Source organism: Tiliqua scincoides, chromosome 1 (genome assembly GCF_035046505.1).
Source record: "Tiliqua scincoides isolate rTilSci1 chromosome 1, rTilSci1.hap2, whole genome shotgun sequence".
In the NCBI taxonomy this organism is placed as follows: domain Eukaryota; kingdom Metazoa; phylum Chordata; class Lepidosauria; order Squamata; family Scincidae; genus Tiliqua; species Tiliqua scincoides.
Window position 1 is genome coordinate 47,961,403 of NC_089821.1, and position 25,004 is coordinate 47,986,406.

The 25,004-nt window shown below is 41.0% G+C and overlaps 1 protein-coding gene across 6 annotated transcripts in view; it reads left to right on the top strand.

The window, feature by feature from the left end:
- SBF2 (SET binding factor 2) overlaps positions 1–25,004 on the top strand; it is a 344,987-nt gene that overhangs the window by 301,854 nt on the left and 18,129 nt on the right. For 4 of the 6 annotated variants that reach the window (XR_010794990.1, XM_066639834.1, XM_066639837.1 and 1 more), the window contains 6 exons: positions 4,290–4,352; positions 6,069–6,256; positions 7,334–7,510; positions 9,865–9,966; positions 15,782–15,967; positions 23,119–23,245. Coding sequence is in view for 5 of the 6 variants with exons in the window: in XM_066639834.1 (XP_066495931.1) it covers positions 4,290–4,352; positions 6,069–6,256; positions 7,334–7,510; positions 9,865–9,966; positions 15,782–15,967; positions 23,119–23,245 (843 nt within the window). In the remaining variant the exon portion in view is untranslated. The remainder of the gene's footprint in view (positions 1–4,289; positions 4,353–6,068; positions 6,257–7,333; positions 7,511–9,864; positions 9,967–15,781; positions 15,968–23,118; positions 23,246–25,004) is intronic. The other 2 variants (XM_066639835.1, XM_066639838.1) reach the window with 1 other exon arrangement.

Consider the following 25,004-nt stretch of genomic DNA (forward strand, 5'->3'; position numbering starts at 1 on the left):
AGGCTCAGTATATGATCAGTGCTACCAAATATCACAGCAGCAACCAAGGGACAAACAGGTAGGACATCACAAATATGTGGAAATAACTCATTTCCACTGAGAAAGAACTCATTTCCACTCATTTCATTGAGTCACTTTAAGTGACTGTTACCCGGCACATGCCTGCTCTCGTCTGATCTCAGAAGCTAAGCAGGGTCAGGCCTGGTTAATACTTGGATGGGAGACCGCCTGGGAATACCAGGTGCTGTAGGCTTATACCATAGTCTTTCGAGACTGAAGGGTGCCAGCCAACCACTTTTAAGTTAGTGTTTTCTGTTCACGGAATAGTTTTCACAACAAGTGAAAGACTTCAGGCTGCTGTAGCTACTAATTCTGTTATGAGCCACCACAAACATGAATCATGTACAGGTCCAGCCTATTTATACACAGTTTTTTTTGTACACAGATTTGACTCAACACGAATGGCCACTGCAAATGAGAAGGAATGTGTTGATCCCTGGAGAAGGGGAAAAATGCATCCCTTTAAAATCAGTTTAAAAAAATGAACAGTCCTTTAACAATAGCCTCCATCATGAGAGAGAGAGAGAGAGAGGGCAGCTGGCTGACAATCCATCAATCCTTCTCTCTCCAGTGGACCCCTCCCTTCCCCCTGAGCAGGAAAGAAAGGTGATCACTTTGTATTGGTGAAGGGATCACTATGCATCCACTGAGTGAAGTGGATGACTGATTGATGGATTGTCTTCTTAATGACTCTTATCTTACATCACAAAGGTCATCAAGGCTTTTTTTAAATCACCTGAGCAAAGAAACTGTTTTTTAAATTGATTTGCTATAGTGCGTTTCTTTGCCATCCATGTGAGTGCTTGGAACAGAACCCACGTGAATTACAGGATCAACCTGTAAACATAATTTATTTAAATTAGTTGTATCACAAGGATAATATGTGAATAAGCTTTTTAATACGAAAAGCATAATTGTTCCATAGTAGAATTATTAACGTATTTTAATATACCCCTATGTATTTACCCACGACTTTGAACTAGCCAAGGCAAATGTTCCTATGCAAATTCTGACTTGCATGAAGTCCAAGCCTGAACAATTCTCCAGAACATTAATGATCAGCATGGTATTTGAGAACACATAACTTATTCCTTCTGAATATAATGATGCATATGGAGACTCCAGGAGCATGCTTGTTCAGTGCTTTAATTAATGTGATGGTGTAGGACAACCAAGGTCAGACCACAAAGTACTGAGCAGAGGGGGCACTTTTGACCTGAAGTTACTTCTGACCATATAGTTGATGGTGAGGAATATGGTCTGGCAACTAAGTGGCTCAGAAAATACAGAATTTTTTTTTTAAATAGTCATGAGAGGAAGGCAACAAAACTTTCAAACAGGTTATGCAAAACTCTGAATGGCACTCTAGCAAGCACATTGTGAGCCTAATAATATCTCCCACATCCCAGTTAAATCAAAGGTCTTGAATTTAAAGCAGCTTACAGCCCAATCCTGAGCTTCCCAGTGTGAAGGGCTGCAGTGGTGCCGAAAATGGCTGCCACTGCATCCAGCGTGCCCCAGGCAGCCACCAATACCTCCTTGGGAGAAGGGACTTTTGTCCCCTTCCCCCAGATAAAGTGAGTAGTCCCAGAATGGCGCTACTTGATTCTACGATGACCCTCGGGTTGTCATAGAATTCTGAGTCTCCATGTCAGGCAAACAGCCTGACACAAAGGCTCAGGATCTGGTGGAGCAAAGCTCCACTGGTCCTACCTCGCTCCGTCCCCCTGGCATGCCTCCTCCTCGTCCTCCCTCCACCTCCCCCCATCCCAAAACACGTCCTCCCTGCCTTCTCCCATGCCCCACCTACCTCTCCGCTACCTGCTGTTTCACGCGATCGCCAGTGCTCCACCAGCACTAGCCCAGCGCTGGCCAATCCTGAGCTACCCAGTGCTAACCAACACAGTGAGCTGGTGTGCACTGAATAGGATTGGGCCCTTAGTCTTTTGACTGCTGTGTACCTAATGGTGTGCGTTGGGTTGTAAGATTCCTATAGCGATCCAAGTGACTTGAGAAGGGTAGTGGGATGTTTTGAGAAGCTGTAAAATTTCATTTGTATGTTTGCACTGGTCATTAGCAAGATCTATTGTTGTACTGTTCAAATTTATGATGCAGTATGGGGGGGTAATATGAAAGGCTTTAGCGTTGTGCTGACAAAGGAAGTGGAAAATTCCTTGTTTTAGAGTCAGTTTACACCTCTTTTTGGAAGTCAATCAATAGCAACAATCTGAACCTATAAGCTTCTTTCTCCCTTGTCTCCCATGTTGGGAGATGTGAATGTAAGGACAAGTTACCTACCAACAAGAAGTTGTCCAGACACCCCTGTGATGGGAGCATTGTGGTAAAAGGAGCAGTGAAGAATGAGGACAAACCGTACAGTTCCATACAGAACCATGACCTGAACTTGGCGCAAGCTTCACATTACGTTCAGCCAATCATCAGCACTGACAGACTTGATTTTCTCTTTTAAAAATTGGCACCAATGGAAGCTTTTTCTGCTTTGCAAATAACAGTTATAAGGAGCTTGATCCAGATTCAGACCATGACATTGGTAGAATTAAGCCTTCCTTCCCTGCTGTGGTCCCAATCTGGCTGCTATTCTTAAAAGTAAGGATGAGCCCATCAGCACTAATCATAGGCTTACCATCTGTAGCTTGGCCCTTGATGTCTTTTGAAAAACACAGATTTTTCCTTTTTAAGCTTATTTCGATAATCAAGTGGGCTAGAATCTTCTCTTTCAAATGAAAGTCAGAATTCCCCAAAATGTAGATGCACTGGCAACCCATGCCGGATATCATAGTTCTGCAGTTCTCAAACTCTCAGGGAGTTTGAGGATTGCAGTGAGTGCCTGCGTGGGAACGGGGAAAGCAGCGGGGGCAGGGGGAAGGCAGCAACACGAAAGAAAAAAGTGGAGCGATCACACCCCACCTCCACAAAACCAGATCACTTCACTTTTTAAAGACTGGGGAGCCCTGCGCAGGTCTCCCTGCATCCTCCGGAGGCTGCTGCAGGGACTGGTAAGTAAATGCCAGTCCCTACAGCCCCCTTAGTGACACGATCTTGAGGATCACGTTGCTGCCTCCCCCCTGCCCGTGCCCCTTAAGGGGAAAGAACCCAGGGCCTTCAGGCTACAGTGTCATGACACCCTAGTTTGAGAAGTCCTGCCATAGTTTATGGGTCTATCAGTAGTGTGACCAAATAGTTTCATTTTGCAGGAGTGCAAACAATATTGCTCGAAATAGAAAATTCCTTTTTATTTGGCTCAAGTATGATGTGGCACTAAATCAGGTATATGAAACCATGTTTGGCATCCAGCTTATCCTCCAACCATCTAAATATTGATAACACTGGTAATGTTAGTAGAATAGAATGTTTTCACAGCAATAATGGTCCCCTGCTGTTCTCAAATTACTTGAAGTTTTGTAGAAAAAGCTAGAATGTAAGCTAAAATGCTTTTTAAAAGGCAGGAATCATTGTTGCTGTGATTTTCTATTTAAAACTACATTTCCAATGTATCAAATGGCTTAACCCATTTCTGCCCAACCCACAAATATACACATTTGATCCCTGTTGCGTATATGTAACATTGGGCAGAAATGGTAAAGTTGCTTTAATCATATGGAATTAGGTTGACCTTTTCCCACACACAGTGCATGAATGCTACTGGACAACATTACCCCCCAAAATAAAATCATGCATGCTCATAATTTGCCTATAGATGACAGACTTTGCATGGTAATTTAGATACTTACATCTACATAGGAAAGATTGTATGGACTTCCTCCTTGCATACTAATTACTTTTATGCTTCTGCCGATCAGTATTCTAGAGAAGTTGTACTAAACTTTTTTTAACTGACAAATTGTAAATTTTTAAAGGGTCTTATAATGGTCAAGTTTCCATTTCGCATAATACACTGGCACATCATTTTGGCTGTTTTGCATGTCTGCAATTAGTGCAGTGCCCGTGAACGTTATCTAGTTTTGGTATATGATTGAGTTCTGCTTTCGTTTTTCAAATCCTTGTGGCTCAATATTCAAATCTTGTGATTTCTTAGTGCTAGCTTTAAATCGTGTATTACAAAAAGTAACTTTTTTTTTAATCCTATATGAATGGAAATGTACAAATAACCTTTTTCTTCTCTCCTGTTCAATTTGCTGTGACTGTCTCATTGCAATATGCATTCCATTGCTTCTCCTTTTCCTCCTGTCCTTACTGCTATCTACCAGTGCTTGGGTACAGAGATAAATGTTTCACACATTCAAATTCCAAATCAGGAAGAGTCTATCAAGGTACTGTATTCTTTGCACTAAATACTACATTCTTCCGTCTCCATAATTATGCATATAAGTATTCATTGAAGAAAACATGTTAACTTCCCTTAAGCAGAGAAGTTAGTTGCCATGTAAAACCCTTGCTGCATAAGGGTTTAAATTCTAATAATTTAGAATTGCTATTGCTACAACACAATGTGGAATGATTTCTAGATCATACCCATTCTTTGCAAAAAAGCATATAAAAATATTATACCAACCACACTCAACGATCAAAGAATAAAGTCATATTACCTAATAAATGAACATTCCTAGTGATGTAATTGTTAGTGCCTGTGAGATGGTAGTGATATTCATGGCACATGCCATTTCTGCTACAGTTCTGTTATTACAAGACATTATGGGAGGGAAGGAGCTACCTGTATGGTCTTTAATCACTGTAACCCATCACTGGTAACTGTTACCGTGCATGTGCTGTTAAATTTTGCAGTGACTGTTGCTTTGTATGTGGCACAAGGTATCATCAAGTCTTGCTTTGTCAGTGGCAAAAATTGGAGGGGGATGCTCTGTTCTAGGCTTATTTTGTTGTCTTATCAATAAAAGAAAGAATATTGCATACAATTTGTATAATTTCAAAGAGAGAGTACTTTAAATGATGGCTAACCAATCTCAGTTTAAGTTTTCTGGTTCATATTCATTTTTGTCCGAGTTCACATCCAAAGCAAGCAGACTAACTATGCTATACAAACAGATATGAACCTATCTTCAGCCCCTCCTAATTTTGAATAAAAGTACTCAGATAACATTGAAACATGTCAGTTATCTAGGTACAGTGTTTCCATGAGAAATCTGCTATCCACAGTGCTTACAATATCATTTGGTCAGCAGCACTTAAATGATCAGTTCTTTTGGGGACTAATCATGCCTAGGCCAATGGACCTTATCCAAAGCACCGTAAGCTCAGTGCTGCACTTGCCATTTACACATGATGATTTGGGACTAGATATCAGGAGCTTCCTATGATATTTAACAACTGTCATATGGAATGAAAGCTGGATAAAGAAGACATCTAGGCTATGACCTAGATTACCTCTGTGGCATGATTGGGGTCTTCAAACTGTAGCTGTAACATGCAAGCATAGCATCAGTTGGGTTGCTAGGATCAAGTGATCAGTTTCAGTACCACATCTCTAGAGACATGGGCATCACATGACCCAATAACTCATGTAATGTGGTGCCTGTGCTACTCCTGCAATATGGAGGCTAACAACACAATGGTTTTGTGCTGGCAGCCACACCACAGTAATCATGTATGTGCCACACCTAGGACTAAGAGCTTCTTCCTGCCTCCTCCTTACCCTTCTTCCCAGTGGTAGATTAATGCTCCTTACTTAGCAGACTGGGGCTATGAAGATCCTCTATGGAGAGGTGCCACACCTATATCCACCTGACAACTATACTGTGGACACAGGTGTAGTGCATTCAGTACAAAGTGGCTTTGACAGCTATTTCAGTTTGGACAACTTGGTGAATCTTGACCATGAATTAATTCAGAGCAGGATGATTTTTTTTCCAGGTGCATGAGGTTTGACACATTCATAAAGAGTGCAACTGACATGAGATGATTTATTTTCAAGCAGTATTTATATATGCATACTTTATTTGGAGATCTACAAAGTAACCCAATTCTTGGAAAATATGAAATACGTTATTACTTGTTTTATCTTTATGAAGGTGTGTGGGCAAGTCTTCGTTCTAGCAGTCGATTTATCAGCACTCAGATGCCATTCCTTGATGTGGGTGCAAGACTAGCTGGGAAAGATGGTTCACCTTCATATACTAGCAACAGTGCATACTTTCAAAATCAGCTTCTGAAGCGTCAAGCTGCCCTCTACATTTTTGGAGAAAAATCTCAACTAAGGGTATGCCTGTTCCCTTTCTGTAGTCTGCTTATTTGCTTTTTAATGTTAAGAATAATACATAACACTTGCTACAATGCAGTATAAACTTATGTAGGTTTTAGCCATATTGATTTCAGTCAAATTTCAATGTTTGTAACTGCACTGAATTGCAAAAGTTTGTCTTCAGGAGTCCATGCAAGTACTTAAATATACCTGTTAAAGGTCCTTACTTAATCCATGGAAAGAGGAGAGTGTATATTGTTCGCTGGATTAGTAATCATGAACATGTTTGAGATGTGTATCAAAATGTGGACAGCGTCCAGCTACACTCCACTGATTTTTACATGCAACTAGAGCCGGAGCCTGGTATTATGTAACTTTTTTTTCTTTATTTCCCTAATGTGTAGTTTGGACTTTAATCAATATGCAACGTGCTTTTCACATGATCAGGCCTAAGTGCTTGATATTTCAAGTGTAAATAACAGCCATAGGGGACCAGTGCCAATCAGAGGTGGACTGTGAGTGAGGGCACCTTTTCCCTGTAACAGTCCTGATCAATATTGGGGCACCATCTGCAGCAGCTGCATAAGTATTACCCATGGTCTGGAGTTACAATCCTCCCTTAGGCATTTCAGCATCCAGGGTACCCAGCAATAGCATAGTATGAAAGAGACAGCTTCAACAGGGGTTGAACTTCTTCACTACCCTCTTTCAGACTGGACTGTGAAGGACTCAAGGGTTCAAAAACAAAAAGGATAGTAATTTTATTGAGCCCATGCCATCCCCCCCAAAGTTCTGACATATGGTTTTTTGTTGGTAGTACTGTGACAAGGGGGAAACTGTATAGGGTGGCAAATGGAAGAAAGCACATTTGGACCATGCAGTTAAAAGCAAAAACAAACAACTACTGAAAGTATGTAAAATACTTTCTCTATGTTTTGTTTCTAGAGAGCCATGTTGGTTGTAAGCCTCTTCTCCCCTCCCCCCCCCAAAAAGGGGGGGGGAAGGAAGCCATTCAATAATAAAACAATCTAAAAGTAGGCATTCTATTTTTATGTTTGAATGAATAACATAAGTAAATACCTTTTCTGTCCTCAGGGCTTCAAACTTGATTTTGCTTTAAATTGTGAATTTGTTCCAGTTGAGTTCAGTGACATCCGGCAGGTGAAAGCTAGTTTTAAAAAACTCATGAGTGCTTGTGTTCCCAGCAATATTCCTGCAGATTCTGAAATAACATTCCTGAAAGCACTTGGAGAATCAGAGTGGTTCCCACAGGTAAAGCAATATTGTGGAGTCATAAATGTCTGACTTTTGTTATAAAACAAAGTGGTATTTTTGCCTAGCAAAAAGTCTCCTTTTATTTCATAGTTGCCTCCAATTAAGTCTGCTGTATTCTTATGCAAACAGGACTCTTTTAGGAGTGTTCACAGTGACATGTGAGATTTGAGAATTAGGGTATTACATTGCCTCTTAAATGAAATTCATCACAAATATGTAGTATTTGATTGTAATGCTTTGTGTCTTCTCTTACAGTCAGTTTAAATCTTCTGTTTCATTAAAACCATTTAAGTATAAATTTACAGCACTGAAATTCATACAAGATAAATAAGAACGTTGTTGGGTATATTGTTGTTTATCTTTAATTTTTAATCTCTAGCCATCATACTGTATACTAATTCAGTACTTGGGCACAAGTCCCAATGAAATGAAACAAAACTTTTCCTGTTGTATACCTGGACGGTTAGCCTCTTGTTTCAATTTTGTGGTCTACTGCATCTATATATTTCAACCAGAGTTTTATACAGTAGAAGTGCTCTGAGAAAATAGATTATGCTATCATGTTTTTTGTAGAGGAACTTGTATTACAGCCCAATCCTATCCCCAGCAGTGGTACTGGGTGCAGTGGTGCCAAAATGGCAACAATGGCTTTGCAGCCCAGCATGAAGGATAGGATCCAACAGAGCAGGGCTCTGCAAGTTCCACCTCCCTCCCGGGCCAGTCATTCCCCCACCTTGCCCTTTCCCCACCCCAAAACCCCTTACCAACTCCCAGAGCTCTTACCTTGCTCCAGGCAGCATCCGTCTGGTTCTGGGCCCAGCACCAACTGGCACTGAGCTGGCACCAGTGCTCCCACCTCACACGATACTGTAAACCTGCTTTACAGCATGTTTGCAACGCCCAGCGCCAGCACTGGAGGACCACAGGACTGTGCCCTTAATCTCTTGCATGTAAAACAGTGTTTCTCAACGTCTGTCCCCCACAGTACCACTTTGCATGGTTCACCTATTGAAAGTACCACTGGAAATAACTGACAACGATGTCATTGCCAGTTAACTTCCAGATTGGGAGGCCAGATGCATTGCATCAACACTGATAAGATGCTCAGGGTGGATCGGAGGGCTTTTTCAAATGTACAAAAAGTGCACACTGCCTGCCGAGCCACCATGACTGCTTGTCATGTTGAGTTGTTGGTCTTGCTGTCCGGCACCAGGGGTCTGGGGGTCCCGCGCACACCACTGGACACCACCTCAAGTATCACTGGTAGTACTATTACCACTGGTTGAAAATGCTGACCTAAAACAAGAAAATATGACACCTTAAACCAGTGGTTTTCAGACTGGGGCATCGCGATGCCCCAAACCTAAAGACCCTGACCTCTTTCCCCTTAAGGGCCGGGGGGAGGCAGGGAGGAGGCAGTGACGCAATCCCCAGGATTGCGCTGCTCAGGAGGGCTGTAGGGACTCGGAGGCACTCACCAGTCCCTGCAGGAGCCTGTCGGGGGTGTGGGGAGCCCTGTGTGTGCACCTCCAGGGCTCCCCAGCTCGCTAGAAGTGAAAGTGGAGCGATCGCGCTCCACTTCTGCAAAACCAGAAGTGGAGCGTGATCACTCCACTTTCACTTCTAGCGAGCTGGGAAACCCTGCAGGCACTCGCACAGGGCTCCCCACATCCCAGGACGGCTGCTGCAGGGACTGGTGAGTGCACCCCAGTCTCTGCAGCCCTCCTGAGCGGCGTGATCCTGGGGATTGCGTCACTGCCTTCCCCCCGCCCCTGCAAGGACTTATAGCAGTGCAAACTCTCCAAGAGAGTTTGAAAAACACTCCTTAAACACTAGCAAATTGTTTTAATTTACATGTTTTGTAACAGTAGAGTCTATCATGATATGGATGTTCTTGACAACCTGGTGGATTTGAACAGGTTATGAATGCATTGAGCATATATCTGAAAATTAAGTGCTTAATACCTCTAAATATACAATACCAGTTCACATTAGGCCTAGTAATGCTACTTAGAGTTTTGGAATTTTCTAAGCGCTTTTGGGGCTTATATTGATGAGGGAGTTTCCTCAGCATTAAGTATGCCCATAACTTCTACCTCAGAGCTTGGCTACTCAAGACTCTTACTATACATCACTGTGATGTGTTCTCCAACTTCACCACCACAGTAATGTTTACAAACTCTCAGTGGAACTTGAATTGTATACAAGATTGTGGGCTTTAAAAAATGTCTGTAAACATTCTGTAGAAAAACAATTGCTATGTCCATTACTTTCTAACACAACTGAGGTTCTTTGAGTATCAGCACCGCCTGATTCTAGTAATTAATTCAACCTTTTTCTTTTTGTTATAGCTTCATAGGATACTGCAGCTGGGTGTGGTTATATCAGAGCTACTTGAGAACGGTTCCTCTGTTTTGATTTGTCTGGAGGATGGTTGGGATATCACAGCACAGGTGAGCTATTATTTGTATGTAGTTCTAGTAGCAGTAGCAGCTGTAGCCAGCAAAGGGAGTGAAATTCTTTGACTTAAAACCTATTTAATCGCTTCATGTTCAGACATATTTTGAAAGTCCTAAAGCAACCTCTTCTGACCAGCATTACAAGAGAATGCAAATGTTGTCTGGGGCTATAACTTATTTATTTAAGATATTTTTATCCTGCCTTTCCTCAAGTCTACGAAGTCATAAATAGCTACACAAAATAAATCAATCAAAATGATAAAATTCAGAAATAAAATAATAAAAAAATCATCAAAGAAAATTCATCCAACAAACACCTTACAACCATCAAAAGTCAATAAACCAATAGCAACATTAAAATGTCAATTAGTAGGCAGCACTATAAAAATAATATTAAATAAAAAACTGCAGATAAAAACAGCCATTATACAGCAATAAAAACAATGCACAGAAGTAAACACTCCACCCAACCCATCAAGTCTAATCATCCCAAAAAGCCAACTGAAATTTAAAAAAGTATTTAACTTACACTGGAATGTCTCTAGTGGCAGTTCATAACAATGATGAAGTTCCACAGCTGTGGTGCCACCACAGAAAAGTTCCTGCTTCTTGTCACCTCCCAACTTCCATCAATCATTGCAGCTAATACCAACACCTTGAATTGTGCGCAAAAATAATTGGTAACTGTACAGCTTCTGGAGAGCAGCCTGATATTGTTGGACTGCTGAGCCCCAGTTACCACACAATCCACTGCATTCTGCATTAATTGCAGTTTTGAGACAGTTTTCAAGAGTAGCTCCAAATAGAGCATGTTACAGTAATCTAACTGAGATGTCACCAGGACATGGGCCACTGTGGTCAGATCCAACTGATGCAGATACGGCTGCAGCTGGTGCACTAGCCAAAGAATCTAAATTTGTAGAAGCTTACACAAGATCTTGCACTGTCAGATTGGGGGCCCCTGTGTATATCAGGACTATGGCAGCTAGTAGGGGGCTTTGACCAGCATGCCAGTGATTTATTCCAGAAGGAAGCTACCTCTATTGCCAATGGCAGCTTTTTTCCCCAAGACAAATAACGAGATTGGGAAATGGGGGAAAGGATTAAAGCCCCTTTCCCATTGCCCTGATCTTCAGGGGGCTCCAATCTGACTACTATTGAGTAAAGAACAATCCCCACCAAGGCTAATAACACTTTAAATATCACATGTAGTTTGGCCCTAAATTCATCTTTATTCATGAAAACTTGAAGGTCATTTTCGGCTTTTGAAAGAAATGTACATTGGTGCTGACACAAATGAAGATGTAATCTTCCTGTATGACAGAGGTTCCCAGACTGAAGACCTCTGCCTTTGCCCCTTTTAAGGATCAGGGAGGGAAATGCAGCAACGTGATTCCCAGGATTGTGCCGCTGCCAGGGTTGTAAAAATAATGATCGCGACCCACTTCCCGTTTTCGTTCATGAAACCCCAAGTGGGTTGCAATTGTTATTTTTACATTTTCCAAGCCTTGGGGAACCCTATGGAGGCTTCCACAGGGCTCCCCACATCCCCGGGAGACTGTTGCCGAGTCCTGTAAGTAAAACAAAGCCCTTGGTTCCCCTTGCAGCAGTGTGACCCTAGGGGTCATGTCACTGCATTTCCCCCTCTCCTGCAAAGACTTACTGCAGCTCCCAAACTCCCAGAGAGTTGGGAACTGCAGCTATATGTTGTAGCACACACATGCATACAGTGTATAGTACTGTCAAATATAAATTAGATTCCTAGTGTAAAAACAAATTACTTGGGATTCTGGTCCCATCGAACAACTAACACACGAAATGAGCAGCAATGTCCAATCTCACTGAATGTGATGTTTTTATTTTAAAAATTGCAAACTTTTTTCTTGTATTGATTTTCTCTTTGTATTCTGCTGTTCAATTAAAAATATCCATGGTAGCTTATAAACGTATTAATACAGTTTTTTAAAAAAACAAACATGAAGCCATAAAAAGCAATCAATAAAGCTTAACGTGCCTATTACAAATAGCAATTGGAAAAAGTTGGACAGCTTGTTCCGTCCTCTCAGCCCCATCCTCTCCCAATTATTAGTCATTGTGACAAGCTAGGTCTGGATATGGTTCATACTTCACCACAAATGATGTCTCTGCATCTGCACAGCATTACTGATTAATATCTCCATCCTCTAGAGAAGCCGTTTTCAACCAGTGTGCCACAAAAGGTCTGCAGGTGTGGCACTGGAGCACAGCTGTTAAAAATCACTGAAAAGCTATTCTGGGTTCTGCAGCTCTGTTTCCATGGCAACTGTCTGTAGTAGTGAATTGTCTGTCCCTCTTCCTCTGCCAACAGACAATTCATTACTATAGACCAGGGGAGTCCCAAGTTTTTGGCAGGAGGCCAAATCATCTCTCTGACACTATGTCGGGGGCCTGGAAAAAAGAATTAATTTACATTTCAAATTTGAATAAATGTACATAAATTTGGATAATGGGGGCTCCCTGAGAGCCAGATTGGGAGTCCTCGAGGGTCGCAAGTGGCCAAGGCCTGGGATTTGGGCGCCCCGTTATAGTTGCCCTAGAAACAAAGCCGCAGAACCTGGAAGCCAAAAGTGACATCACAAGAGACAAAGATCATAGAGGTAAATATGCCATGGTAAGAAAAACATTGAAAATCACTGCTCTAGAGCAGGGGTGCCCAAACCCTGACCCTGGGGCTACTTGCGGCCCTCGAGGACTCCCAATGCGGGCAGGATTGATACAGGCCACCTGAGCCAAGGATTCGGGTCGGTTTTGGAGATTGATAAAGAACGCACCTAATTATGGGCCAACTTTATCCGATTGCTATATACAGCCAGGTAGCTGGGAGAAGTACTTCCATGAATTACATAATAACCCAGTCTTTGTCCCTAGTGAGACTCTAAGTGATCTGGAGGAGACTGCTCCTTGGCCTCCCGTCACCGTATCAGAGATACATAGTTTGGTCGCTCAGTTGAAGGATGGAAAGGCTTCCGGAGAAGACTCTGTTCCCCCAGAGTTAATTAAAAACTATCTAGATTGGTGGGCACCAGTACTGGCTTCACTGTTTTCTTATATTGATAAAACCGGTCACATACCAACAGACTGGGGGCATGGCAATTATTGTCCCTGTTTTCAAAAAGGGGAAGAAAAATGACCCCTCCAATTTTAGGCCTATAAGTTTACTTAATATTATCAGCAAATTGTATGCGAAGCATTTGTAGGAGAAGTTCAAGGATTGGTTAAATCAAGAGAACATAATAGCAGAGGAGCAGGCAGATTTCGGGGAGGGCCGATCCACAATTGACCAGTGCATGGTACTTCAACATTTAGTAGAGAAATATATGTCCTCTAGAACGATCTCCCTCTATGTGGCCTTTATAGATTTAAAGGCTGCTTTCGACTCCATCTCAAGAACTAAACTATGGGAGAAGTTGAAGGCTACTAACATTGATCGGCGCCTGCTTTTTCTTATATAGTCCTTGCATAGAAATACTGCACTAAAATTGAAATGCAGGCTGCAAGGTCACCTCACTAAAGTGGTACCAACTCAAAAGGGGAAGAAGCAGGGCTGTATTCTGGCCCCGCTTCTTTTTAATTTCTATATCAATTCGATGATTGACCATCTACAAAATCCCAACTTCCATCCCCCTAAATTAGCTGGGAGACCTATTGCCATCTTACTTTATGCAGACAATGCAGTTATTCTTTCTAGAACACCTATTGGCCTTAAAAGAGCTCTGAACTCTCTGAATGTGTATTGCAAGGAAAATCAACTGGTGAAAAATTATAGTAAAGCTAAGATCTTGGCCTTCTCCAGGAAACCAAAAATTCAGTGCCGGAAGATCAATGGCCATAAAATAGAGCAGGTGTCCCACTTTAAATATTTGGGTGTGGTATTCCATACAAATGGTTCTAGGAAAGCGCATGGAGAATATGTAGCGTTAAGCGGTCAGCAGACCTCTTCTGCTATTCTCCAATTTATGCGAAGTAAAGGAGCCCAGTATCTGCCAGCAGCCGTTCAATTGTTTGAGGCAAAGGTGATGGCCCAATTATTGTATGGAGCGCAGCTGGGACCTTTTCCCAACATCACGATAATGGAGCGTGTCCAGTCTCAGTTTATTAGGGCTGCCTTTAGTGTATCCAGTACTGTCTTGAACACTTTTTCATGTCTGGAATCAGGCCTGATTAGGATAGAGGCCCGTGTATGGATAGCCATTTACTCTTACTGGTTAAGACTGCACCTATACCCATTAGGGATTGCTCCCCTAATTCTGCAAGATGAGTATAAATCCAGGTGGATTAAAGAGCTGGAACAAAAACTGTCCTCTCTGGGATTTTCCATGCCATTTTTGTTTGACATGGGACTGGCTCAGGCAGGAGTTAGGATTAAGCAGCGGATCTTTGACATAGAGCGCCAGGAAGACCTTAATAATGTTAGAAAGTTTTGTATCAAGGAGGAGCTCAAATATATAGCTGCCCCAGCTCCCTACCTTTTCCAGTTAGAAATCCCAAGCCATAGAAGGGCGTTTACATTGGGGCGGTGTGATAGTTTGCCCTCAGCTGTAGTGGAAGGACGCTTTCGGAAGATCCCATTTTTGGAGCGACTGTGTCCTTGTGGGGCAAACTAACCAGAAACCACCAGTCATGTTTTGCTGGATTGCATTTTTTATAAGGATATACGGTTATTCCTTATCTCCCCATTGTTAGAAGAGCTCACCAAATGCCCAGGTCAAGATTATAGTCATTCTCTTCTATCAGATGCAAATTCAGAGGTAATGCGGAGTGTGGCTAAATTTTTAGCCGCTGCAGTTAGCATCAGGAGGAAGAGAGTGGATTGTGGCTTTCCAGGTTGCTCATAGAGGAGTATTTATATTCTGAATAAGTTTTTAATTCAATATGGACTAGAAGACTTTCAGAAGTACCTTCCTCAGTTACTGTACTCCGTTCAATCCACAATAACTAGACCAAACTTAAGTCTTATCTAGACTTAGGTTATTAATTGTTATTATTTTATGTTGTTAAGTGCCTGTGTTAGGATGCTGTGATGGGTTGTGTATGTTCAGTTGTATACTATGAATGTTATTTTTATGCTGGTCAGTGACCGTAATAAAACTGAACTGACTCCCAATGCGGCCCTCAGGGAGCCCCCAGTCACCAATGAGCCTCTGGCCCTCTGGAGACTTGGTGGAGCCCACACTGGCCTGATGCAACTACTCTCGGCGTGAGGGCAACTGTTTGACCTCTCGCGTGAGCTGTTTGATGAGGGCTTCCTCCACTGCTTGCTGTTTCACGTCTGTGATGCAGTAGTGGCAGCAAAGGAAAGGCCAACCTTACTTTGTGCAAGGCCTTTTGTACGCCTTGAGCTATTGCAAGACCTTCATTGATTCATATAAGTTCAACTTTAATATATTCATTTCTGTAAACTTACGTAAATTTATTAAAATTTTAAATGTAAGTTAATTATTTTCTTCCCCAGCCCCCAACACAGTGTCAGAGAGATGATCTAGCCCTCCTGCCAAAATCTTTGGACACCCCTGCTTTCGAGTCTAGACAGAGGACATAAATGCCTACCTGTAATGCTGAATTAGATATAGTGCTTTGGTTCAGGAAACGCTGCATGGCTGTTCTCTGACAGAATGATGGGTAGCAGGAGAACAATGGATTTGTACTGCATCTAATTGTTTCCCCAGGTGTCCAACTAATAAAATCTACTGGTGAGACTACTCTTATGTCATATACTAAATTGCCTTACATGTATCTAATTTTAACACATAAATTTCATTTTATCACCTAGGTGGTATCTCTTGTGCAGTTGCTCAGTGATCCCTTCTATCGAACACTTGAAGGCTTCAGAATGTTAGTGGAAAAAGAATGGTTGTCCTTTGGCCATAAGTTCAGCCAGCGCAGTAATCTGACCCTCAATTGTCAGGGGAGTGGATTTGCTCCTATCTTTTTACAGTTCTTGGACTGTGTGCACCAAGTAAGCAAGTATATATCTGTAATTATATGGATGCAACGGTATCAGCATTCCAGGGGGTTTGGAGAGATGTGTTAGAAAAACTAGAACAACTTTTACATTCTCAGACAAATGTATGAACTTTGTGTGGGGGGGAAATGAAGCTGTAATTTTAAAATTTAGAATTTTCATTTTATCTAGCAGTATTATCACAATTTCCTCTATATTTATCTCAAAGCACATATAAGCAGGAGTCCACAAATTCCCTTATTGGGGCTGTCATAAGGTGGACACCCAGCAACAACCATTTCAACTCTTTTAAGCTCTTGTTTACTCTGCTGGTTGGAGAAGATAAGAAACACCAGCAGTCTCTCACTCTGTTTCTTATCTTCTTCATTTTCCAGTGCAAGCAAGAAAAAGTCCTTTCTGTATGTACAAGAAGCAAAGTTTGATTGTGATCACAAATAGATGCTGGCCTGTAAGCAGAGCCTATATTTGTGGATTATCACAGTATTTCTGTACTCATTCAGTACTCACTGATGTTAGGTTATCTATCTGAAGTAGCACAAGCAAAATTTGAGCATGCTGGGTTGTCCAGCTTGGTATTGTGTTTCTAACAGTGAGTACTGTGATACCACAGGTCAGTTTGCAAACAGAACAGCTCCCAGCATTTGATAAAGGAGATACTCTATGCACATGAAGTTAGTCTCCTTCAAATGTTGTTAAGTTCTATGGTCGGTTTCAGGATTGCATTATAGTAACTGGTCAAAGACGTTTGCAGCCTTACCTCATTATACCACTGCTTTCAAGAAATTATCCCTTATATCCCAATCTGTCCACAACTACAATACAAATTCATAAGAATACTATATTTAAACAACCAGGAGCAACAAGTGAAAGTTTAATGGCATGCCTCTTTTAATAGTATGAGTGAAACAGGAAGGCCACTAAGGAAAATATTTGTCTTTGTTTCAACTACAGAGAACACATGAAGCAGTGATTCTTAAATTAGAACTGCATCAGCTTTTAAAAAGCCATTGTTTATGCCAGTTTCTCCAGGTGTCAGCTGAAATATTAATGATTCATTATTTCACAATAGCAACATCTGTTAGATCTTCCAGTTGTTCCTAGGAAGGCAGAATTGGTGACAGTGATGTCATACTAAAAAGCTCCCTTTACTTTCTACATCAAGGTTACTGGGTTTTTTCCCCTTAATTCAGTGCATTGGTTATGCTTTTGTGGAAATTATATTTCATTTGTCTAGGTACATCCATTAACAATGTAAAAGTTATTTTTTCTCTTCCTACTTCCTCCACACACACCATAGTGAGTGGCAGTTACATTAAGTTTTATTTTTCTAAACAATCTCCTTGTGTACGCAAAGACAGTGGGCACAATCCAAAGAACTTTATGCACAGCCAAATCCTGAATCATTGGGACATAAGCCAAAATGCATTAATTTCAGTAAGAACATAAGAAGAGGCCTGTTGGAGGAGGCCAAGGGCCCATGTAATCTAGCTTCCTGTATTTCACAGTGGCCTACCTAATGCCTTGGGGAGCACTCAAGATAACATGATTTTTACCTTGCTGCCACTCCCTTGCATTCAGAGATAGACTTCCTCTAAAACCCAGAGGTTGCATGTAGTCATAATGACTTGTAACCTGTGATGGACTTTCCCTCTATAAATGTGTCCAATCCCCTTTAAAAGGCATATTGGCCAGGTTCCATCACAATATCCTGGAGCAAGGAGTTCCACAGATTATTTACACACTGGGTAAAGAAATATTTCCTTTTGTCCTAACTCTCCTGTCAGTGAATTTGACTGGATAACTACTGGTTCTGGTGTTGTGTGAGAAGGGAAAAAACATCCCTCTATCAATCCCATGCACAATTTTATACATTTCACAGTGCAATCCTATTCATGTCTACTCATAAGTAAGTGTCATTGTGTTCAATGGGGCTCACCTCCAGGCAAGTTTGTTTAAGATTGCAGCCTCAATCATGTTCCCCATCACGTGCCTTCTTTCTAGATTGAAGAGCCCCAGAGATTGCAGCCTTTAGTCAAAAGGGTACCAAAGACCACTAATCATTTCGGTCACTTCCTTTGGCATCTTTTGCAGTTCCACTATATCCTTTTTGAGAACCAGGATGGTGTAGTGGTTCTGAAGTTGAATTTAGATCAGGAAGATCCAGTTCTCTAGTGGAGGAAGGGTGCATTCCTTAGCATCGGTTTGCCTATGTTGCTAGGAGGCAGGGTCTAATCAAGTCACATGAACTCTTCTACACAGAGGGCTCCCGTGTCCCAGAATGGCATTGCCTTGCTGGTGAGAGGTCACAAGTCACTCTGCTCCCTCATTTGGAGGGGGCTGTTTTGCTCTTCTTTTTTCGCTGAAGTAAACTGTTTTTCTATTTTCCTCCTCCTCCCCCCTTTAGTAGGGGCCAGTCCTTTAAGGGACTGGAGGAAAAATGCAATAAAACTGCCTCAGGGGCTCTGCTACAGCTTAAGATTGTAAAAATAAAAGAAATTCATGGAACATTGCACTGTTTGACTTACAACAGGGGCAATCTAGATGGGTGCCAATGCCACCTATGTGTGCACCACAATTTTTCTGAGAGTTTTAATCTCAGTACATAAGAACAGCCCCACTGGATCAGGCCATAGGCCCATCTGGTCCAGCTTCCTGTATCTCACAGCGGCCCACCATTTGCCCCAGGGAGCACACTAGATAACAAGAGAGCTCATTCTGGTGCCCTCCCTTGCATCTGGCATTCTGACATAGCCCATTTCTAAAATCAGGAGGTTGCACATGCACATCATGGCTTGTAACCCGTAATGGATTTTTCCTCCAGAAACTTGTCCAATCCCAAACTCAAAAAGCAATTTGGAAACATGGCAGAGATAACAGAAATTTGAAGAAAAATTTGTATATACTAACAGCATCACTTTTTTATCCAATCCAATCCAAAACATGTATTGGCATAATAGATAATACACAGAGCCAACAATACTAGCAAATAACATAAAACAAACATTACAGAAGCATAACAGAACATAGTAAGACATCGCAAAAACATAACAAAAACATTGACAGCACTAGGGCTCAGGAATAGATTCTAGTAGCTTACATTGTCTCTGCATGATAAGTTGAATATAATAAACTACACTCTTCATCCTTATTAGTTCCTGTCAGCATGTATCGAATTTTATCCTCACATCACTTTTTTAGAACAGCTCATGCCCGGGCTCCAGGTTGCTCGAGTCTAGGAGTGAGACAATATTTTTGAAAATTGAAGGTATACACTCATTTCTTTGCATCACAGCCAGTAATTTATTTTGTCCTTGTAGGTTAAAGGTACCTCCATTTCTAGTTATATATTTTTTACACTAAAAGTGCCATTTTTGTCTGCTTTTATGTGTGGTTTTTGTCTGCTTTTATATGTGATCCTGTATAAACCAGATTGAAAACTGGCTAATGATAATTTACTAGCCCGAGTTGACCACTGACTGAACTTTCGTTCTGATGTTGCAAATATACTGCTGAGAGGAAGGGTCAGTCATGGAATATGAAAGTCACTCCAACTACAGTGCTGGAAGTGGAACACATTTCAGAAGTAATTAAAAATCACTTACTGAGACTTATGGAGAGAAAGGGCTGTGTATTATAATGGGAAGGACAAAGAGAGAAGGCTTGATTGGCTGTTTAGCTGCAGGTCTCAAGGTTAGTTGCATATATAAATAATAGGAGTGTTTGAAAATGGGTTTTTTTTGCTTAGTTTGTGATTTGAAAAAAATTAAAAAGGCAGAAAGCGGTGTTATGTGTTTTCTAAGTTCTCATTTTTATTAATTTTAAACACTTTATAAGTGTGCTTAGTAGGTGATATGGTGTTAGCAGATAATTATTTCTAACTGGAGAAGTTATTTTAATTTCTAGAAAATATAAAACACCAAAATGTGGTGTTTTTATTTCAATATTTTAAGCACAAAATGTTGTGTTTTGTGTTTTTTAACAAAGACAAATACCTCTAATAATAGATCATAATTCTTTCCATTATATGGCCATCCTTTCTCACTTTAATGGCACTTGTTTATTTCCCTCTCTGCCTCATACTTACTGCTTGGGCCTGGAAACAGTTGCTTTCGTTCTGCCACACACATATGAAACTGCCACGTATCAAGTCAGACCATTCATTGGTCCATCCATCCAGTATTGTCTCCTCAGCCTCACAGCAACTCTCCAGGGTCTCAGGCAGCATTGTTGCTCTGCTGCCTGGGATTATTTAAACTGGAGATGCCAGGGACTGAACCTGAGGCCATGTGCATGCAGAGCATGTGCCCTGCAAAAGAGCTGTTGCAGCAAGAGTGATATTCTCAGACAGTGCTGCCCTTATATTTTTTACCCCTAAAGCTAGATAAGGTCCAGCAAAATTCCCCAAATGCCTAGTGTATTTTGAACATACGAGTTCTTCCTCAGCTATACACTAGCTCATCATAGAAACACCTGCTGTCATCATATATGCAAGCCAAACTTGAAAAGTATCAAGAAATGTTGTGAACCAATTTTCAGAACCAATTTTTGATGCATTGTTTTTTGCAGCACTTAGCTTTGCCCTTTTGACATTTTGTTTTATTCTCATTCTAAGACATACTACTGTTTTCAATACTCATTTCAGTTATCCTCTTCTAACCAGCAATGCACTTGGAATGTTGCAGATGAAAACTGAAGGTATACACTAAGTACACAAAGTCAGATGTTACATAGCCAATAATACTTATAAATTATTTTAAGTCATTAGCAGAAATGATAACCATTGTGCTGAGGTTAATACAAACAAGTCCTAAAAGTAAAGTGGAATATTGTATCCACTGAGCCTTCTTCCCACCCCACTCTTCTCTTTCCCTTCAGAAAAAAAGAAACAGTACAAATTGCACAATTTTGTGCACAAACAGTACAAATGTTTGTGCATAAGTGTTTGTGCACAAACAGCACAAATGTGTACTGCACAAACAGTACAAATTCTATTAAGTGGAAGATTGGTGAGGGGCCAGTATATTTTCCCAGCAGGCAAACAGCGGGGGTGGGGGAAAGGAAGGGGAGTTAAATACTTTGCCCTTGTTGCTACAAGCAAACCTGCAGCCCTGTATGGCTGCATTTCAGTTTAAAATAAACACATTGGAAAAGTAATCATAGATCCCCACATAAACTGTTGATTAGTCTTTAAAAAAAGCAGAATAGCAGAGGGCTAAGCTCTTATACACACAGGCAGATCAGAACTCGGCTACCTTTCCATTCCTCTTTGCAGCCACTTAAGAAGGTAGATAAGCCTTCCCTAAGCCATTTCTGCCCAACACCGCATATATGTAACAGGGACCAAGTGTGTACTCCTGCAGGCCAGCAAAAATGGGTTAAGCGGAGATCTAGGCAGCCAGGGATCTCTTCCCAACCTGTGTTCTACCAACAGCAGAAAATGCATAAAGCGGAAGCAAATCGCAGTTTGCAAAGGCTGCAATCCTGTACTCACTTACTTGGGAGTAAGTACTACTGAACACATTGGGACTTCCTTCTGAGGAGACACATTCTTTATAGGATAGTGCTGTTAGAGAGCACAGATGGGCCTCTCTAGGGACCAACAGAGGAGCTTTTGTTGCATGGGGGATGTGGCTCTGCTTGCTATCCTCCACTGACATTTGAGTACAAATGATTTTAATCCCTTACCCATGCTCTGGGCAGGCTTTTGACTTCAAAAATTCAGGCATGTGGCATATTGTTGGTTCTGTTCCTTTTAAAAATGATAGCCATCCATTTGTTTGTTTTTAATTTAACACATTACCATTGGTGAGAGAGTGACCTCTTGATGGCCAGCCAATTTACATCTGTGCGCTCAGCTTCTATGGAAAATGAATGAAAGAGTTGGTCTTGAGCTCAGTTCTCTTAGAAAGGTTCTTAGACCAAAAAAGCAGTGAGTGCCAATTCAGACAGCTTGCTACTCAATATTTATACATCTGCATGTAACCTTCTAGTATATGCATTTAACTTGCTTACTTTGTGTACTACAGAGATGCTTGTTGATCTCTGATTTGAACTGAGGCAAAACAAGTTAAGGATTCAGCAGTGCAACAGAGAACATGTTAATGTAAACATTCATGGAAAAATATGCAATATTCTTTTAGTGAGAAGGCTAACGTATGAAATTTAGATGTTCAGTAGTTTTCTGTATATCTGATTATACAGACCAGTCAGTTCTGTATAAATTGAATTGAGTTGGAAGCAGAGAAGACTTCTTGAATCATGAAAAATATTTTAACAATGTTCTTGTAATTCTTAGTACTTGAAAAATGACTTATTTAACTTTTGGCCCAATAAAACATCATTACCACATTGTCCTAGTTAGCCTAGTACAAATTCATCTGACAAAAACTGGTGACAGATTTTCATTACTTCTGATGAACCAAAACTGGTATGGGGAAAGCTTATAAGGTATTGTAAGTATTTTCAAATAAGGCCTACTTTTTTTTTTCATTTTTCTCCAACCATTTCATTAATGTAGATCATAACTATGACAATGTTATTCTAGGGCAGCGTCCGGAGCATATGTTTATGCTCTCCCCACCCCTCTCAATTAGTCAGTTGAAAGACTGCAGCTAAGGGTGGGCCTTCAGTGACGGGGGGGGAGGGATTTACCCTGAAACCAGGGATGGGAAACTGCAAGCAGACACTCCTTGTGGCGTATATCCAAGCTTTAGCAGGGGCTCTGGATCTTTCGTTAGGGAAAATGGAAGATGCAGATGGAAGATGACCTCTGCACATGTATAAGCTATGAATGTTTCTCACAATCAATTAACATCAGTCTTCAATAAAAAAAAAACAAATTGTGATGCTATTGTAACAGCTTTTGCAAAAAGTGTCACTTTCATTAAAGCAGCATTCAAGGTAGATGTAACCTGTTGATTATAACGTATCTTTAAATTCAGGATTAGAATCATTCTCCAACCAACACTGTTGCACTTTGATAGAAATGATGATCCCTATTTTAATCTAGCATCCAACTATCTTATCAGTTCATTTGCAGGAATCTCTTATGGATGATAGTATTATATAATTTTTAAAATTATAATTTAAAAACTTGAGTCTGATTATATTGTGATCAGTTTTTCAATTATCTGTATGTATTTCAGATTCACAACCAGTACCCTACAGAGTTTGAGTTCAATCAGTATTACCTGAAGTTCTTAGCATTTCACTATGTTTCCAATCGTTTTAAAACATTCCTGCTGGACTCAGACTATGAAAGACTGGAGCATGGTATGGACCCTAGTTTGGCTGGTGCTGATTTGTTTGCTGTTGCCAAAAATTAATGCTAAATTTGCAAAAAAAAAAAAATTAATCCTGTAAGGTGGTGGTGTTTCAATATGGCAGGCTGTTGGGTGGGGGCAGGATGCATAGGCTGGTCAAGCTTTAATATATTGAGATTTCTTCTTGAGACATTGGAGAAGTTACTTCTGATGCAAATGGTTCCTGATTCCTAGTTAGTTATAGGAGGGCACAACGAATAGATGGGGCTTCCTATTCACTTAGTGTCTAGAAGGAGCCCAGTGTGTCGGTATCACCAAAGGGAAGGGTATATTCCTTGCACCCAGATTGGTTCTACCGTCAGAACTATAAAGTAAGAATTCCAGGTGTTTTCCCTTTAAGAGCCTTGTTAGAATGAGCTTTTATTTTATTTTTCTCATTTAGGTAGCTCTCCTGTAATTTCTTATCCCTTTTTCTCCCTCTTCTCCTTTTATGTAGGCATGGCTGGCTTTGTGTTGACATTTACATTACACCAAGATAGTAGCAAGAAGCTGTCAAATAAAGGATGATTGTATTTCTCATCATACTGTTTTGACTGAAATTACATGTGACATGAAGTCTTATGTATCTTCAAGATTTAGGGTGGGGGGAATCATGGGCAACCTCAATCAGAAAGATGATAGAACTTCTGGTCACCGTTGTTTCCCCTGTTCCACTCTGAACAGAGTAGGGGTAATATTGAAATTAAAAACATTGGTTTTGACTTTTAAAATCCTTTTTTTTATAAGTCACCACTGCAGGCAGACTGTTAGAGAGAAGCATGATGCTGTCCTTCTTTTGGAACAAATTTGGCCAGCAATACTTCCAACAGCACACTGAACTTTCAAATAAGGGCCTTAGTTTGAGGGTGGGTTTTGTCACAGACAAGAAGGGACTCCCAAGAGAATGCAGACTGACCCAGAGAGGTGGCATCTAGTATTCAGCATGCTTTCCCGTTTCCCACTTTCCACTTTCCTTTTCAGAACAAGCAGTTAATTGAGAAAAAGTCTTGGCACAATGTTCCCGCTGCCGCCAACCCAGGCTATAAGAAAAGAGAGAACCAGGCTCGGCAAATGCCCCCCCCTCAAGAACTTTAAAGCCCTAAGCGTTCTTGTCACTAACAGTAGAGGTTAAGTAGAACCATTTTTAATTGAAAGGTTAAATAACAACAGGGAAGAAAGATGAGTCAAAAGTGATTGCTGGGAGGATTTTATGAAACTGACTGAAATAAACAGAAAACCTGGTGTCTTTCAACTAGACATTTTCCCTAGCTATATCACCTTGCCTGGAGGGCTCTCCAGCTCTTTTCACTCACTGTTCAGCAAGTGGGTGCTCCTATCTGAGCCTCATAGACTGGGTTCTCAAGCTGCTGGAATAGAATGACCAACGCTTCCTGTGTGCTGGGTGATGCCTTGGCATTACTCCCTGGTTGAAGGAGTGCAGCAAAAGATAGGAACGTGAGCCAGTCATCAGATACATTCCAATTTTTGGCAGGAAAGATCAGGGAAACACGGGATTCTTCACAGGTTTCCATAACAAGATGGTCCCCGTTACAAAAAGAACCAAAGTCTTAATTAAAATTTGCCTTGACATCATTGGTGTGGTTATTCTCATGCACTGAGTACTGATGTTTTCTCCATATTTTGATCCTTGAAACCTGCTTATGTCTTGGAAAGCTATTTAAATAATTCTTACATAATACAAACCCATGTTCTCCTGATATTTCTACTTA